The sequence below is a fragment of the Tasmannia lanceolata genome, unplaced genomic scaffold (assembly GCF_043159265.1).
Source record: "Tasmannia lanceolata isolate RefF3 unplaced genomic scaffold, GAP_Taslan_0.1 ptg000001l, whole genome shotgun sequence".
Taxonomy (NCBI): Eukaryota; Viridiplantae; Streptophyta; class Magnoliopsida; order Canellales; family Winteraceae; genus Tasmannia; species Tasmannia lanceolata.
Window position 1 is genome coordinate 120,055 of NW_027518678.1, and position 19,403 is coordinate 139,457.

Genomic DNA, 19,403 nt, shown 5'->3' on the forward strand with positions numbered 1-19,403 from the left:
AACCAGCCCCAAACTCCAAAGACCTTAGCACTGGCACAACAAAGGTGGCGTTAAAACTGACATTAGACCATTGGATGATCTAATGACTCCTCAACCTCCTTGCATAAGATGCACCTACTAGCAAGGAGAATTTGGTCACATATATTAATCTTTTTTGTCATAATTGTCCAAGCAGAGTTATCAAAATCTGATCCCAATTTAAACCCTATGAATCAAGCAAAATCCAAACAAAAATTTGCATTTGTAATTCAATTCAATTTAGAAAATTATAAATTACAAAATTCGCTTAAAATAGATGGAAAAGACTTGTATTATTTTTAATGAATAAATGAGGAAATGAAGGAAGATGAGTTGGAATTACTTCATCAAAAGATAAACTGAAATGAAGTTGCAGTTTAAATTCTAAAAACATTCCTGATACGAACAATGCTCTACAGTGGACAAGGAATCCTATCATTCAATCTGAATTCAATTAGCTCAGTCTTATTTCTCTCTCTCTCTCTCTCTCTCTCTCTCTAGAGAGAGAGAGAGAGAGAGAGAGAGAATCCAAAACTCTACAAAATAAAATTCAGAGTTTGCTCTCCAACAATTTGAGATGGAGTTATATAAATAAGAATTCAAAAGCAGGAGAGAGAGAGAGAGAGAGAGAGAGAGAGAGAGAGAGAGAGAGAGAGAGAGAGAGAGAATCCAAAACTCTACAAAATAAAATTCAGAGTTTGCTCTCCAACAATTTGAGATGGAGTTATATAAATAAGAATTCAAAAGCAGGAGAGAGAGAGAGAGAGAGAGAGAGAGAGAGAGAGAGAGAGAGAATCCAAAACTCTACAAAATAAAATTCAGAGTTTGCTCTCCAACAATTTGAGATGGAGTTATATAAATAAGAATTCAAAAGCAGGAAAGCAAATTATTTTATCAGGCATCAGTTAAACCTTGAACCCTGTCGACGAGGACAGGGGAAAGGCGAAGGACTTGGGCTTTCTTCCGTAATACACCCAAACAAATGAGCTGGTAGAGAAGGTCGCTGGCAAAGTCAGACGGAATCCCGAAGGATGCTACAAAAAGCAGCAAGGCTAGGGCATCATCAGGGCTGGCATTGGCAATGCCACCTTCATGGAGAAGGCGGGTCCGCCAAGCAACAGCGGCCAGCTCAGCCTCTGCCTTGACACAAGTGTCGATGATGATGCTGGCTTGGGAGAAGAAGAGGAAGAATTCGAGGATGAGGATGCAAGCCCTGCGGATGGCCACTATGGGAGAATTTATGGTATAGGCCTTTCTTCCCTGGAGATAAAATGTACCAATGCAATCCAAGACAAGCCTTGATGGGTTGGGAGCGAGCTTCAGCGCCTTACAAACCTCGTCACGGAGCTTGTTTATGTCGTGAAAATGGCGGGCCACATATCTGCGCAGGCCGCGGCTTTTCATGCTTTCGCAGATTCTTTCCATCTCAGAAAGAGGGTGGTCCTCGGGATTATCATTGAGCTTCTTCGGAATGGATTTCTGAATAGAATGGAGATGCTGCTCCAATTCGTTCCATTGTTTGGTGAAAATGGAGAGAGCAGAGGAGAGGCAATTCAACTCGCCTACGCATGATTTAACAAGAGAAGAATGAGAGGAAGAAGACCAAGACAATTCCACTTGTTCTGCTGCTTCATCTTGCGATTGTGAAAATGGGACTTGCTCTACTTTCACACTCGCCATCATAGAGCAAAACCCAAAGTTAGGTAGATGATACTAGACGGAAAACAAAACACAACAGACAGCGTGCGTGAGCATAAAAGAAAAAGATCCGACGGGCAGAGTGAGGGAATTAATTAACCAAAAGGACACGTGGCCGCGTTGATTACGACCAGCGACCCCGACTCGCGCTCATTTAGTTGAGCACCAGCTTCATCAGGTGATCCCTACTCTGCCATTGATCCAAATCCAAAGGAAAGATTAACCGTTGATTTTTGCAGTCCTTCACCATCCATCCCATTCAAAGAGCAACATTGGATGGTCTTCCCCCATTACAATCTCCAAAAAGTTCTCCGGCGCCAAGTAATTAAAAAGAAGGAAAAGACAAGTGAGTTCGTCTCATTATCAAAAATTGGTCCTTCAAGTTTCAACCATATCGTCGCTGCCCCTATGTTAAAAATTAGGACTGCAACTCGAGCCGGGTTTTACCCGACCCGCATCGACCCGACCCGAAAATGGCCTGGGTTGGGTTCAGGTTTCATGGGTTTCGGGTCGAGCCGGGTTTGAAGGGGCCCGACCCGACCCGACCCGACTCGAGTTACATAAGTTATAGTATGTACATTTTTTTCCATTGTTAGTTAAAAGTTAAAAGTGAAAACCCACGCACCCACTATTATTGTGTGTGAGTGTAATTTCTGCTTCTATGAGTTGAGTTGATTCAGCATTTTTTGATTGTAATTACAACATTGTTTGATTACAGCATTGTTTGATTCAAGTGTAATGTGAGTGTAATTACATCATTGTTTGATTCAAGTGTAATGTGAGTGTAATTTCTGCTTCTATGAGTTGAGTTACCTTGCCAAACAAGAATTTTCATTAAAAAATTGCGTCAACATGAAAAAACCCGACCCGACCTGAGATTTATCATGGGTAGGGCCGGGTTTGAGAATCGTGGGTTTTCCGAAAAAAAACCCGACCCGAGATATTTCTCGGATAGGGTTGGGTTCTCCAAAACCCGACCCGCCCGACCCGAGTTGCAGCCCTATTAAAAATGATATGAAATGATGTATCCATAGCGACACTAAATCAAAGTGGATAACGCCTTTAACTTCGGAGCCACTCTTTCTAAACAGCAACTCACACTTACCTTGGCAAATGCCATTCACTTAAAAATCATTCTTCCACTAAAAATCATTGTTAGATAAGCTATTCTTTCTAAAGAGCAAACCACATTTACTTCTGCTCCTTCAGTTTGTACATCTGTGTGCAGGTTGTATCCTTTCATTAAAAAAAATATAGAGTTCTGAACTCCCATGTCCCAATTCTCGTGAAAGAGTATGTCTTCAGAGGAAAAAAAAAAAAAACTCTAGAATTGAAGAGCATCATCCTGACGCTGCTATTATTTTGATGATCATCATCCAATCCAATAGTGGGGATTGCAGTTCGTAAAATATTTTGCTCTATTCCATACTGTGCCATCATCCAAAGACACTTACAAACCATTTACTCCTTGAAAAAAATTACCTTGTTCAGACCTCTGCTACGCGAAAAGGAAGATATTTATCTTCATGCAAAGGCTATTTATTCACCATACAGAGAGTCAGCTCAATAAGAAGATATGATCATATGAGTCCAGAGACGCACTCATCAAATAGATGCTGGGATTATATTCTTATAAACCACACAATGAAAAAGACAAGTTGAACAAGAATTAATAAAAAAAGTATGAAGAGCAAGCTTTCATCAGAGCGGTGAAAAGAAAAGAAAATTCAAGAAAATCCTGTCAAGTGAGATTTGTCATCTCCTCCAAAGTTCGAAAAATAAAATATCAGAAAAAAAAAAAAAACTTTTATTTCTTAATTTTCAGATTAAATAAAGCCCTAGAAGCAGCACAGTGAGTTCAGCCCATTGTCAGAACATTGCAGTGACATATATTAGTTGCCTAAATAAATGATATTGTTTCATGAAGCTAAATAGACCTGATAAAGAGCATTTTTAAGAAATTTATAAACAGAAAAACAGAGCACACCTCAGTTCCTTAGTTGCCTGGTCATGGTTGAACCCGTTCTGGTTCAAAAGGACAGGTTTGAGTTCCCAAGGGCCAGTTTAGAAGGACCTTCAAATTATGATTATACCTCCTCTAAATTAACCATAATCATGTCATTACCCTCTAAATCGTGGAAAGAAAAAAAAAATCCATCACAAATGTTTTACTTGAGATCCAAACAAGGCCTAAAGGATTAAAAAAGTTAGAAGAGATCTGAAAGATGCCAAAAAATAAAAAGGATATAACACAAAACACAAAGACAATGACCTTCAAATGAAATTGAAGACCTGTTCCTCTGGAGTAGGTTGCTCATCATCAGACACTACAGGTTCTTTATAAAGAGATAGGCCTTCCAGATATGGTCAGTTCTCAGGTATCTGATACTCACCAGCATTGAGGAATACAGAACCACTTTCAATCAGTCAATGGAATTTTGCCATTTGAAATGCAGATCCACTGATGCACTTTCAATCAGTCAACTGATTAACGTCAACATTTTACAAAGATAAAAAATAAAAAATCAGACAATCCCCATATTCATGGCTTGTTTCGTTACATTCCCAGTGAAACCTAATTCAATATATCCAGATTTCTATCCAGGTCAACACAAAGGCCATAGAGTTCTGCTTGAATGTTTCTTCAGATTCATTAGATCTTGTTAACATGTAATATCCAATAAAAAAAACAAAAACAAACAAAAAAAAACTAGCCTCTGATTTTGTACTAAAGGACTGCTTTAGCATTGTGGATGGGGGATGTGCAAAACCCACATTAAATAGGTAATCACAGATCCATCCAGACCATAAAAAGCTCCGATCATGTTTACACAAATACAGGTCAAAGATGGCTTGCATGTCGAACTCCTAACAGCTGATATAGATGTCATGTTGGAACCAATGTCACCTGCCATGTTAGATCCATACAATTGTATTGTGATAATAGTAATAGCAGCTGCATAATTATGCAAGTCTTAAGGAACTCCCAGCTGTACCTCTTCTAGCTTGCTACGAAAAATGAACTCCACTTCTCTACGAAGGTTATCCATGTCAGTCGCAAAGTCTCTCCCGTCTTCATCTAACATTAACTCTTCCAATTGCACCCTCATCCTCTCCAGTGCTCCATCCAGACCGCAGAAGTCCTTGAAATCTAGCGCTTCGGTGCTAGTAAGTTCGAGTAGGCTCTTAGTTGCCATTAATGCCTGGGAAAAAAACATATTGTCAATGGCAGGAGTTAAAATGGGAAACACATCGGCATTAATCCCTGTTAAATCCACAGGATGATCCACATTGTTTCCCTAACAACATGCATAACGGGCTAAGTTGTAATGAAAAATCAACGACGAGAGATAGACCTTCTCCTGAAGATCAAGGTCAGTAGACGCCATCAGATCAACCACAGATTTCAAGAAGAGACGATTCTGGAAGAAATGAAGCTCTGCTTTATTTGTATTTTGCAATTGACCCTCCACTGATTCTGCAACTAGAGAGGCAACTAGCGAGGCGGATTTCCTACGAAGCCTGACATCGATACTAGAGTTGCCCATTATATCCTGCACGATGAAAAATCAATTGTCTTAATCAACAGACTTGGGTTTGTAATTTGAAACACTACTTTGATTCTCAATTAGTTCATCTTCTCTACCTGTAGAATCAAATCTCCACCTTCTGAATAGAACAATTCCTGGCCATCAACATTGCTTCTGATCACAGCTGAAACAGCATATAAAGCTTTGATGGCCTCTTCAATGGAACTGGATTTCACCATTATCATTAGTTTTCTCAGCGCTCCAAGTTCAACAATCTGGGACACATGTGTTAAGAATCAGTTAGATTAATTACCAGATATGACAGGAATGGCTGTTGGGTGAAGAAAAAAAAGGCAGCCCAGTGCACGAGAATGGTGAAACTATAGACAGGTAAAGGAAGTTAAAACAAGGCATAAGTAGGTAAATATTGACCAAATGTTGATGCAATGCAATCAGCTAGACAAATTTGTCCAAGTCAATGAGAAAGCCAAGCAGTGGAAGCATGATTTAAATATTTGTATAGAAAGTACAGAATAACCTGCTTCTGAACAACTGGGTTATTCTGACTGGCTTTTCCAAGAATCCATGCAGAGATTGTCCGTATCTTTGGCTCAGAATTATTGAGATCTTTAATTACCGCAACAAGGCCTCCCAGTTTGTTCAGATCTAATAAGATAAAACGCATTATATTAGCTGCATAATCATTGTTGTAATGAACATCACAAGCAAGCAACAATGTATTTTCTTGAGAGATTGCAACTTGGACTAATCATTCAAGCCGCTGCCAGCACTAACATTTCTCATAGACAAAGCTTCACAAGGAAGTATGATGCAAGGTTTTTTGCACTTCATTCAAAAAAAAAGAAGTTATGCCTTATATAGTCCCATTAGTAACAACGGAAACTAAATAAGGATTTCAGCAGTTTGAGGAATCTCATGAGCATATGGAGTCACTAGATCTCAGAAATGATGCAGTAACCAACAAGCATGAAAGCTGATGAATCAATCCATAAATATTAAGCAAACTAGCAAATAAAACTGGCAAAGGAAGTGATACTCTGATAATGGGATTTAGAAGTGTCCACATTGTGCTAGATCACCAGGCTGAATCTTTTCGGTTGTGTTTAGAGAAAGTGGGCCTGAATGTCGTGCAAAAAGTGAAGTTTTTTTTTTTCTCATTTCAAAAAAAAAAAAAAAAAAAAAAAAAAAAACATCAGTGACATTTTGTTCACATGATAGTGGCGAATGGATCCTACAATGTCAACACATTCTTTAAGGCCCCGTTTCTTTCGACGTAAAATGGGAGTAAAATAAATTTTATGACCATTTTTACCAAACGCAGCCTAAGCAGTGAATGCTTCCTGTAATTCCCAGTAACCCATAAAAGCTATGAAGCATGGGTACAGGTACGGGGTGCGGGTACGACACGACACGGGTACGTGGGTACGTGATTTTCCAAAAAAAGGGGTGCGGGTACGTTCCGGTACGCCGAATATAATGATATATTTTAATATTTTATTATATATTTATAAAAATTAAAAAAATAATTGGACAACAATCAAATAACAATAACATCACCAAAATGGAAAATTCTAATATTACTCATCATTTCATAAGTGATTAAGTTCCATATTTCATAACATGAGGCATCAATACATCACTCATTAGAAAAAAAGTCTGTCGTCAGGGTGTTGACTAGTGTGTTGACCAGTGCCTGACAAGATGAATAATTTTTAGAGACCAAATTATGAAATTTTTTATACCGGCTGTTGAGATTTAATAATGTTTGGACATGATAGATTTTATGAATTTTTAAAATTTGAAAAATACCCCACCGTTTGGAAGTTACGAAAGTTGAAATTTTGACCCGACCCTTTTTCTTCGAATTTTGTACTAGAACAGGAGAGTTGACTTTTTTTCCTTTTAGATTTGGGCTTGAAACTATTTTTAATAAATCAAAATGAGGGGTATTCCGTTATTTACATGTAAATCTTAAGTAAATGGACATTTACTTAAATGGTTTACAAGTAAGTACTAAGTGCAGGAGAGGAGAGAGAAGAAGCAGGATGTGTCGGGTACGCGTGGGTGAACACCCTAAACGCACCCGACACACACCCAACAACCAAAATTGTTTTTTTTTTTCCTTTCTAAATATGGTTACGTATCCAAGGCGTACCCGAACGTACCTGCACCCAATACGTGTCGGGTACGGGTACTGGAGCCCCAGAGAGTACCCGTGCTTCCTAGCATAAAAGGAAACCACCACCATTCACATAACTAATCGTTTCCCTGTTTTCCTTTTGTCCCTCCAGCTGCTGGCCAGACGCAATGCACAAGGTAATTGCCCGCATGTATCCTTAAAAAGAGCCAGGTTCCTAGCATATTGTAAAAATCAATTTGATATATACATTAGGATTTACTCTTAAACCTTGAAAGTCGGGTTTGATAAAGTCCATGTTATATGATCAACTTTTGCAAACACAATGACTGGACTGAATCCAGTTAGAAGATAAGGAAGGAGAAGGAGAAAAAGAAGAGTGAGGGAGAAGATGGTGAGATTCTCCACTAACGAGCTCTCCCATGTAATATGGTGTATACATAGAGCCCAAGTAGGGTCACATGGTACAAAGACTATAATAGCCTCTAATCATACACGTAATGACCACAATACCCTTCAACACTCCCCCTCAAGCTAGAGTGTATATTCGCCCTCCGTACCTGTGTATATATTACAGAACTCCATCTTGTTACAAAGAAAACTACAATAAACAATTATAATACCCATACAACAAAAAAGGCAATAATCCCATACACACAGCCAGCTTGGTACAACACTCCCCCTCAAGCTGGTGTGGTGAAAACATAGTGAAAAACATAATAAAAAAGAGCAACGGCCACAGAGGGTACAATGGCGAGATCAACGGCCATAAAAAACAACAGCTCCCCCAGAATGATCACGACGGCGAGAGAGTCTCCCCCTGAATCAAAGCACCGCTAACAAATCCGCACACCAATAATGATTGAACAGAGGCACCTCGGCAGGGAAACAACAACGATCTATCGAACAAAATAAGCACACCAAAGGCGCACACGAACAACGGCAAAGAACCACGAGTAAACATCAACAGAACAACACATTGCCAAGGGAAGAACTCCAACCACCAGAAAGGTTTCAAGAGCCAGCAACTAACTAACAAACAGGACGATAGAAAATCAGCCAATCACAACAACGATCAACAACTAGCGTTCAACAAAGGGGCGCACAACAACCAACCGACAACGACCAAACAATACGTCGCCTGGACAACAACGAGGCTGAAAGCAATGCTAATGACTGAGCATATAGCCACCAACAACAACAAAGCCGAATACATCGCAAACGACCGGCATATAGCCACCAACAACAACAAGGCTGAAAGCAACGCTAACGATCGGGCATATAGCCACCAACAATATGGATTGCAACGCAAACCACTACAACGATAACAAATGCGTAAAACTACGCAAGGCAACTACACTCACGTGTAGAAACACCAACAAGGTGGATTGCAACGCAAACCACTACAACAACAACAAAGGCATAAAAGTACGCCAAGCAACTATACTCACCATGTAGAAGCATCAACAAACACGACTCGCAAAGTGAATCCACCAACAACCAACAACAATCAACAAACCAACAATCCAACCAACCAACCAATGACGGGAACCTCATGACACTCCAACAAAGAGGGTGATACTACATCATCCCGGAGACGACGACAAGACATAATAGGAAGAACCACCAACAAAGGAGCAACCATAAAGGTAACCAAACCATTGTTACCAGATTTGCCATCCGCCCTCTGACCCACGATCCGGGGTCGCAAGATCCCAAACGTGGTTCGCTAGCGACCCGGATCGCCAAAAATGACAACCCGCGGGAGAGAAAGAGAGGGATGCATATAGACTAAGGGAGAAATGGAGAGAGCTACAAATTTTATATATTTTGGGTTGGATTGGAACTAGAGCTTTCTTTTTCTTTTTTTTAAATATGTAGGGCATACATGATGTTTTTTATTTTGTTTATTAAATGGTTGTAGTATGGACTATGGAAGGATATTCATATATTCCAACGGGAACTGTCTTTTTGAAAAAATATGTATGACATAAATGAGATTTTTATATTTTGTGTACTAAATATATGTAGTGTCTATTATGGAATAATATTCTTGTAAAAATATATGAAATTATATATATATATATATATATATATATATATATATATATATATATATATATATATTTGTGTGTGTAGAGAGAGAGTGTGTGTGAGTTCAAATTACCGCTCCAAACTGATCGCGGCCCGAATAACGAACCAACATAGCATACCCCCATCGTACTGCGTACCGGGCTAGTATCGTACCCCGTACCCGTTCCCGTACCATGTACCGGAACGAACCGCGTTCCAGGTAACATTGAACCAAACCAACAAGGAAGACGAAACTATATCATGCGAAAATGACAACAATACAACACGACAACAACAGAACAACACTCCATCCATGGAACATTCAACACTCCCCCCTCAAGTTGAGGTTCGGCCTCAACTTGCAACGAAAAGAATAACATTAAGGTACAACATCCCTCTTGGACATTTCATAAAACACTTGGCATGCGCCTTTGACATCAACACAAATGTCATAAAACGCAACTAGGACAAATTACGAAATGACAAAGACGGATGGACGGGAGGGGAGAAGGGATTTAAGACCATAAAGAAATGGAGGATTTAAACCATAAGAGAGGGGGTTGTGGAAACTAGAAGGAACTCAACAATGGACTAAGATGTAGAAAAGAAAGAGATTTAGAGATTTAGAAAAAAGGAGAACAATAAAGGAACTTATAGATAGAGTAAGAATATACAAGAAGGGATCTTCTGCTTGGTTTTTTTTTTGTGTGTGTGTGTTGTGGAAAAATGGATGGATTTACAAATAGTAATTACAAAAAAAGGGAGGGGTTTAGGAACTCACAAGAAGGGAAGGGGTTAGGGGTTAGGGTTTTACGGATTTAGGGTGTGGGGTTCACGATTTTAGGGTTTAGGGTAAGGGTTTCACGGATTTAGGGTGTGGGGTTCATGAATTTAGGGTTTAGGATGTGGAATTTACAGATTTAGGGTTGAGGGCTGAGCCAGGGTTTCACGGATTTAGGGTCTGAGTATGGGTTCCATAGATTTAGGTTCAAGGTTCTCGGATTTAGGGTTTAGGGTTTGGGAAAAAAAGGAGAACTAACGGCTACGGTGGAGATAGGGGTGGTGGCCGAAGGTGGTGGAGGTCGATGGAGGTGCCGCCAGAGGAGGTCACCGTTGGAAATGGAGATGGTGATGAGGGACTCTTTCTTTCTTTTTCCTCCCTTAGGATCTTATCTCTAATACCATGTTAGAAGATAAAGAAGGAGAAGGAGAAGAAGAAGAGTGAGGGAGAAGAGGGTGAGATTCTCCACTAAGGAGCTATCTCATGTAATATGGTGTATATATAGAGCCCAAGTAGAGTTAAATGGTACAAAGACTATAATACCCTCTAATCATACACGTAACGACCACAATACCCTTCAACAAATCCTTTCTCTGAAAGATTATCAACTACATAGTCGACAAGTCAAAATTGTTCGCATTTAGACAAAAATACTCCAAAACACTGTTTAAAAACTCACCAAGTCATTCACCAACTCGCTCGAGTTGACTAAGTTTTACTTTGCTCAAGGTTCTCTTCCAAGTACAAGATTCTCCTTACCATGTCATTCAAAATATCCTTTGACTCACCCAAGTTAATGAAATAAATTACTGCATCAATACTTAAATCGACATCGACTTGAAGTTTTTAAACATTTCTCCTCAAGATGATTCCTACTTTCCTTCACAAAAGCACCAGGATTGTTCACATCATTTTGGAGAGCCATTAACCACATAAAATAACATGTCAACACTGGGATAAAGGATATTTTGCTGTCATTTGATTTGACATTGTAATTTGGGGAAGTACATATAGAAAAGATGGTTGCTGCATGTTATAGGATATTGGAGATGGTCACTTGGGTGCCATTAAGCCAGGGCGCATGGCATTAATCATATATTCACTGCTTGATGCTGACAGAGCTCAAGGCGTTGTTCCTTGGTCATGGTTTCATGATTCCGTTCTAGCCTATTATCATACAAGGGAATTGACATCCACACTCCCTAGTCTCACTCATGAGTCATGTCACTCTATAGCTCTTACTTTAAAGGTTTTAACAAGGAAGCAGGAATCGCATAGCAAAAGGGGGAATCATGGTTTTAACAAGGAAGCAGGAATCGCATAGCAAAAGGGGGAATCATGATTCCCCAATACGTGATTCAGAATTGTGAATCGTGACGCTTCCCCAAAAAGTGAGAATCATGTTTCTAAGCGGGGGAAACGCGCTTCCCCAAAATGGGAATGCGCTTCCCCGTCGCATTCCATCGTTTTAATTTTATGGGAATTACAAAAATGGGAAACACGCTTCCCCTTCGCTTCCTTTCGCGCTTCCCTTCATGCTTCCTGCTTCCCACCATCCCGGGAGACTTCACTTCCCGCTTCCGCTTCGTTTCCCTCTCTGGCAACCTTGGGTTTTAAATTTCAGTTTTGGTTTTGGTCACCATAGAAACGGAAAATTTTTGGTTTCAGTCAGAAATTTCAGTGAAAATCCTATAAATCACAAAAGGGTATGTGAAACAAATGCAAAAGATAGAATTTTAGGATGAACTTTCAGAAAATGCTATAATAAGCAATCACAAAAGGGTATGCGAAACAAATGCAAAAGATAGAATTTTAGGATGAAAGTTCAGAAAATGCTATAATAAGCAAAAACACATGCTTATAAAAAATCACATAAGCAAGACATCGAAAATACACACCTATAAAAATAACACATAAGCAAGACATCGAACATCTAATAAAATACGTTGGTGAGCGCATGTCTAGAATTGTAAGGTTCATTATAAACTTAAATGTATACAACCCCATAAATGTAGGATACATAAAGGGAAATGATATCCCCCCTGGCGGATAAAATCCCCAGGGGGGGGGATGATGTAGGAAACTACTTCATTCATTAATTCCATAAATAAAATACAATATAAAGATGGGATAATATAATGTAACAAAGAAATTTACATGTATCAGATATGTTTACATGTATAGTATTTGATAATACACCTGTATGATATTTGATTAATAGTGGAAAAATAACCCTCATTTGCTTTTCTATTAATTGTACCTATTCGAAAAAATAAGTAAATTTGGTTGCGCGAGAGGCAAAGTTTTCCTATTATTATACAAAAATACAAAAAGACCCTTCGATTTAGATTATGACATAATTAAGTTTTTACGTTCAAAAGTTACAGGGAAATGATATTTTTCACCCCCCACCCCGCGTTAAATGGATAAAATCCCCCCCCTTTAACGGTTTCTGTGAGAATGGCTCACTGCTTGAGGATAAATTCACCCCCTTTAACGTTTTTCTTTGCCTTTAAAACTTAACAGATAACGTTGTGTGTGTGTGTGTGTGGGGTGGCGTGGGGGGGGGGGAGGGTTTTATCCGTCAGAGGTGGGAAATATCACTTCCCAAAAAAAAAAACATTTATAAGATATTTGATAACTTAAGGGAAATTCACATTTATAGGATTTTAAATGGCCATAAGAAGTTTACATCTAATAACTATGGAGAAATTTACATAAGAAATTTAATGGTATAAATTAATTCACCACTATAAAGTATTTATTAATTAAAGAAAACTTTATATTATAAGGATTTAATAGATCATGCACACAATTCGATAGTTTTAAAGAAATTTACACGAATGGATGACCCAAACCCTAAACTTTAAAGTTTAAACCCTAAATAGTGGGGAGAGTAATTGGATAATCCAAGCCATTCATTTATTGGGCCCCAACTTAAATAGGTTGTACCCAAACAACATTAGTCCCATCAAGGTAAGATCTGTTTTCAGTTATTTGCTTGGTCCCATATTGAATAATTTATTCCTTGAGATTCAATTGAACATGAAGACATTTCTTCCTTCACGAGAAAGGTTGGGGTCAGTGCTCCCCACAACAAGAAAAAGAAAAAGAAATACCCACACCGATGCTCCCCAAGGAATACAAGGTAGCATCAATATTTAAAAAAAAAAACAACTATGACAAGAAGAAATGTTCGAGAAGTACATTTACCATTCGCGTTATCTATAGGCTCAACAAGAATCAGAAGCTCCTCTAATGCACGATGGCGATCTTCCAAAGAAAGGGAAGAATTATTCAAGTCTGCTATTGCTATTTGCATCAATTCTGCATCCGATGGCACCTTCAACTTCTCCATCAATTCCTGCTTGTTCAGAAAGCAACAAAAAACCCGATTAAGCACATTTTCCTAACTTTCATAATCCATGTGAACAGTATGATTCAAATGTAATTACTATATAAAGCAAAACACAAACACAACAGGCAGTCTAAAATTTAACATCCAACACTGAGATGCACAAGAAACAATAGCCATCATGCTGAGAATAGGCATGCATTTCTCTGGATGTAAACATGGTATTCCTTGGGCTTTCTTCGGACTTTCATATACTCAACTCAACTCAACTCAACTCAACAAAGCCTTTGTCCCAAACTAGTTGGGGTCGGCTAAATGAATCCTTTAGAAAAATTTCATGAAAAAGGTGAAAGTAATTGGGTTCTTCTATGTGGATCATTTTCTTCCATTCTTCGGACTTTTATATATGGGCCAAAATCGGTTAATATAGAAAAATTTGCCCAACCTCCTCTTTCCATCACAATTTTTTCTTTCTATTTTTTTGAAAGATAACATAAACCTATAAAATCAAAGAGGAAAGAGTACAATGGAAGAGAGTATGTTGGCCCCAAGATACATAAACAAGGGACCAAAAAGAAAAACAAATGCTAAAAACTAGTGAAGGGGAATTGCTATCCCAACACAAAGAACATCTCTATCCGTTCATCTTGCTATTTGGTCCGTGCTTCAAGAGATGTGCAATTAAGACGAAGTAGAGGCCTATTCATGTCCCAAATTTCCAATGTGAAGTTTGCCAATTACTACATAACTGCTTTGGGATTAAAGCCTACAAGATACCATTAGCAGAATTGTATTCCACCCAAAGTGGACCAGATAACTCCTCCATAAAAATACAAAGCCCCCAGCAGCACACACTTCAGGTTCATTGGAATCAGGATTACCAGTGGGCCAGGAGTAATCCTTACAACCTAAAACAATTTGTTCCCAAACACCTATAAATGGTAGTGGGGCCCGGTTGCCTCCAGAACTAAAATTGTGAGAGGTATCCATCTAGCCTCAACATTATCCATATTGGACAGATCAAAGCAAATTCCCTCCACTTGTGTAAGATACCACAAACTAAAACTCATAAAAATTGTTTGCAAGGCCCAAATTGGATGAGAAAAAAATTCAATGTCAGTCATCGACTATGGAGCAAAACTTCTATTCCCCAATATTCTTAATTCCTCTTGTTTCCATAATAATCCCCATACCACCACAATGGAGAGATTTTCTGAGGAACCTTCCATTTATCCTCATCTATAGATTTTATCCATTCACGAAGAGCACCAATCTACCGTAAACAAATACTTCTGCAGGCCCAATGTATTGTGTTAAACACAATACGAAACTGATACTTGTACCAGATACTTCCTGAATAATTTGTTGGTCAGATAACTATCATTTTTCAAACAAATGTCACTCTCTTCGAACTATCACGTTGTCTGCCTGTTAGAGTCTCATATTTGTAACTATTTTATAACTTAAGATATGTGAGTCCCATAGGTGCTATTTTAGAATTATTATTAATTCCATCTTCTAACTTAAATCTAGTTAAGTACCATTAGGAAAAAGCTAAATCTAGTTAAGTTATATGTTATTATGTAAATGTCTTATTTTTTATCTCATTATATAAGATACCCGTATTCATATCTATATCTTGGATTATGGAAAATGCCAAATCGCATCTCCTTTTTTGTGCATGTATCCGTGTTCGTGTCCATATCTGAATATCATAGTGCTGAATATCATATCCAGAAAGAAAAAAAAAACTCAAAGCATCTAATAATATGACAAGCCAAGAAGGATCACGCTAAAGGAATTGCAGAGCCCATGCAAATCAGGTTTATAACGGGCCACCAAGGACCACATTGAAGAAATTCTAACATTGTACAGTCTATGCAAACCTCGTTTTGGTGAAAACACCACCTTATATCACAGCAAAAAACCATATTAGTGACCAGTGTACTAGATGAATACAGGGACAGACACTTGAACAAACAGGAACCTGATTAAGGACTCTATCCGACTATTTTGATGTTAGTTTTCATGCTTTCAACGTTTTAACAGAACAACTTAAGAGCGATAAGGTAAAATCCATTATTGACACTTTTTTTGGATCTAAGATAGCATAATTGTACTACACAATGGGGTGTCAAGTTCAAGGAGAATAGCAGATGAAACAATATATTCTAAGAAATCCCACTGATATCAACAGTAAACCATCATTTGATACCTCATACCTCAGGAGAAAATGGATATCTGACTGGGGAAGCAATTACAAGTAGAACTCTCCAAGGGAAGTCTAATGTGATACACACATGAACAGAGTGCATTCCCCTCCAATAGAGGTAAAGCTTTTTTATTCCCGAAATACTGAACGGTTATCAATATATTTAATATGCAATAATCATAGTACCACTAGCGCTACTAAACTCACAATATTCAACGAGCATTGGTATGAGACAGACTATCTTAATGCAGGACATACATACACAATTCTCACCTTTATTTCTAACTGACGATTTTTCAGCTCATTTGCAGACAGACGTTGAATATCATTTGCTGTTTCCTTCAGCTTTTCTGTATCAGAATGGCCTAGTTCATTTGAAAAATAGAAGGAAAAGGATTATTTAACTTCAACATAAAAGACACAAGGTACATTACACAATACAGTATCAAAATGAAAAACAATAGCTATAAGACTGACTTATCCTCAAAATTATTACAACATGGGGCTCTTATTTGAAAGGTCATGTTCAACATATATGATGGATGGTGGCAGAAATAGATAAAAATTATCAGTAATCAAAGTTCACCATCAAATTAAGATGCACTCAATCATGCAGGTTGAAACACAAAGATTAAACTCAAGAGAAGATAAAATTTTTGTAAATTTTCAACCCCTTTGAAAAGGATTAAGTTTCTGAAGGAGGTTCTTTTCAGTACAATTGCTGAAAAGGGAAGCAAATCCCTTCCTGGTTGTTTTTTCTAAGATTTAGGAGTCCAAGCAAATCATATCTTCCATTTCAGTTGGTTTCTATGTTGCATCCGTATGGGTATGAGTGCCAGAATTCAAGACGAATATCGAGTATTGGATTCAGGAAACCTAAAAACGAAAGGTTTGTGGATTCGCCAAAATAGTTTAATCAATTCTAGAATTTTAATGTTTTTTACATAATTATAAAGTTATAACTTATAACGAGTAATATATCGGAATTTTAAATAGGTTAATAAGTAAATATAATGCTTAAATTCCATATAAAAAACTTACTGTTAGGATGGATATAGCTCAAAACATGCGGTAAATTGTAAAGTTGTGGTAGTAGTATTTAAAAAATATTGATAAAAGAATCTAGAAGTGTGAGAAAGAATCCCAAAGTATTAGAATCTGAGATGTGTCTGATACGGGTACTTCTCTGGTTCTCCCATTGAGAAAAATAGATGTAAAATGGGTTGGTTGCATCCAGCATATTCATGGGGAAGGAGATGGAATGGAAAATAATTTAGCAACCCATAACATTGGAATTATACGCCTAAATTCAGTGTTTAAAAAACTACCAAAGTTAATCATTGACTCGCCCAAGTCAACTAGGGTTTTAATCTTGGCCGAGCTCACATCCACATAAATAAAATTCTTGTTTATGTGTTTTAGCGATCAATCACAAGATTTCATATACGTAGGAATCAAATTAGGAAATAAAAATACAAGTGAGAATCTCAGCGGAATAGTAAAATTTCGTTCAATTTTCTGGAAGTATCCAGAGTGGAACAGTCGTTCCTTAATTGTAGAGAAGAAAGCAAATAACAGACACAGTTGTAGTAGGAGGACTAGGAGGGAATCATAGTTCATTTGAATAAGAAAAGGGTGGGTATACCTATCGCCCACTGAAACATGGAGTCGAAGGAAGGGAAAGAGTGGTCCTCCTGGAAATCATCCTTGTTGTCTTGGAGAGGGGGCAATTCTTCAGCCTCCTCCTCCGCTGCTGCTGCCTCCTCGTCCTTGCCCGGCGCCCAAAATAACCCTCCCGAAGAAGACTTGTTTGCTAGCTCTGCTATGCACAAACCCATCATCATCATCATTGAAACCAAGAGGAAGAAGAAAACAACCTTGGCCATAATGTTACTAGACAACAACACAATTGCTTCGCATCAGGAACTAACCCATAATTTATTTATTTATATACAACCATCCGCTAATCGCAATTGTAGATGAGCGATTGCGCGTCTCAATCAATACGTGGCACTTGAGATCTGGACCGTTTATCTGGACCAGTTTGTACGACGGGAACCTCATCCGACTGACCCACAAATTTTAATTTTAAAACCCTTCCTTAAATAAACTACCTTACTTGAGGAATGCTAGATTTACATGCGCCCATTGCTCAATTTCCATTTTTATGACACTTGGGTTTCCACTCTTCTCAGATGTCTTTTCATTAACAATAGAGATTGCTTAAATAAGCAATTACATATAAAGATGAACATAAGAAAAGAGAAAAGATAAGATTTATCTTAACTAGCCTAATCTCTCGACCTAAAGATAAGGATTATCTTAACTAAAGAAAATCAATCTAGGAAACCTAATCTCACCCTTTCATAAACCAATGGTCAGATCTGACATATCTTAACACTTATAATCCTAATTTTCTGTGCCATCTTAAGTGAGAGTTGACCAATTGGGGCGTCCTTTACTCCCTTTTCTGCAAGGCCTCTTGTGAGTCTAGCATTCCCCACCTTATGAATGTAAATTTCTCTAGTATGCAAATTTCTTTATAGTTATTAAACACCTTACACTTTTCCATACTATATATAATGGTAAATTTTAGGTGGCCTTAAGGTTATTTGAAACTTTTTTTTTTTTTTTTTCAACGGCTGGGGTTAATTGAAACCTTATCTATTATAAGTCTTAAGAAGCATTTTAATGCCTTGGCTTAAGCATCAACGCATCACCTACTTTCTTGGTTGTATTATGAAAATCACCGAGGCAGAGTCTAAGTGTTATCTATAGTTTGTCTTCTTTTTTCTTTAATTTTCCTTTTTATGGATATCCAAACCACATTCAAAAGTTTTTTTTTTTTCAAAAACTAACCGATGCTTTTCTGAAACTATTTTTTCCCCTTTTCTCTATAATTCTTGGATGTTATGGAATAATATTAAAGCCTCTACCATTGAGCCTCAAGGTTGGAAAAACTGATGCATACTAAAATTCTCTGGAATTCTTGGGTGCTATGAAATTCATTGGCCCAAAATTGAGTTAAAACTTGAATATATAACCTTTTGGTTTGACCTTGCCGCACACTTTCTATTAGGGTCTATTCCAGTGAGGGTAAATACGAGGGATTAATCCACTTTAGGGTAAACCATTTCGGTGTGATCTACTTACCATGCATTTGTTTACTTTTTGTTGTTTCATTATAGAAAGTAAATAAGGAGGATGTATTATTTCTAGTGTACCTGAACCACATATTGCAGAGGCTAAATGTCATAAAGGTATTTTAATCATATTCCATTACTCAGGGGCATTTTGGTCATTTTCTTCCAATATATAGGGACATTTCCGTCCTTTTTAATGGTGCAAGAGTATTCTGGTCATTTTTTCATGATACGACGTATTTTGATCATTTTTATGTCATGGGGGTATTTTAGTCATTTTAGATGACTCAGGGGTATTTCGGTCATTTTACCCTATATGGGGGTATTTCGATCATTTTATATCATAAGGGTATTTTAGTCACTTTCCATGACTCGAGGTATTTTGATCACTTTTATCTCATGGGGATATTTCGGTCATTTTCCATGATGCTGGGG

The 19,403-nt window shown here is 37.9% G+C and overlaps 2 protein-coding genes across 3 annotated transcripts; both read right to left on the reverse strand.

Annotated features, from left to right (window-relative positions):
* Nucleotides 1-912: 912 nt before the first annotated feature.
* LOC143860914 (inactive protein FRIGIDA-like) lies at nt 913-1,698 on the reverse strand. Its single transcript, XM_077374379.1, has one exon. It carries the CDS (start codon nt 1,696-1,698, stop codon nt 913-915), a length of 786 nt encoding a protein of 261 aa, XP_077230494.1.
* A 2,441-nt stretch (nt 1,699-4,139) lies between these two features.
* On the reverse strand, nt 4,140-17,730 carry LOC143859581 (hsp70 nucleotide exchange factor FES1-like). 2 transcript variants are annotated; one of them, XM_077370402.1, is made up of 8 exons: nt 17,471-17,730; nt 16,099-16,190; nt 13,466-13,622; nt 5,785-5,912; nt 5,363-5,521; nt 5,073-5,270; nt 4,713-4,919; nt 4,140-4,624 (listed from the first exon to the last, which is right to left on the reverse strand). In XM_077370402.1, the coding sequence occupies exons 1-8, from the start codon at nt 17,709-17,711 to the stop codon at nt 4,604-4,606; spliced, it is 1,203 nt and encodes a 400-aa protein (XP_077226517.1). In that variant the 5' UTR covers nt 17,712-17,730; the 3' UTR covers nt 4,140-4,603. The 2 variants fall into 2 exon arrangements, with proteins under 2 accessions (XP_077226517.1, XP_077227133.1); XM_077371018.1 differs by having other exon boundaries at nt 4,140-4,919; nt 13,472-13,622; nt 17,471-17,728.
* Nucleotides 17,731-19,403: the final 1,673 nt, after the last annotated feature.

Coding starts and splice junctions, on each gene's coding strand:
- LOC143860914 (XM_077374379.1), bottom strand. CDS start 1,698: ATGGCGAGTGTGAAAGTAGAGCAAGTCCCATTTTCACAATCGCAAGAT.
- LOC143859581 (XM_077370402.1), bottom strand. CDS start 17,711: ATGGCCAAGGTTGTTTTCTTCTTCCTCTTGGTTTCAATGATGATGATG. Junction 16,191..17,470: donor CATGTTTCAGTGGGCGATAG/GTATACCCACCC, acceptor CAAATGAACTAG/GCCATTCTGATACAGAAAAG. Junction 5,913..13,465: donor AGATAACGCGAATGGTAAAT/GTACTTCTCGAA, acceptor TTATCTTATTAG/ATCTGAACAAACTGGGAGGC.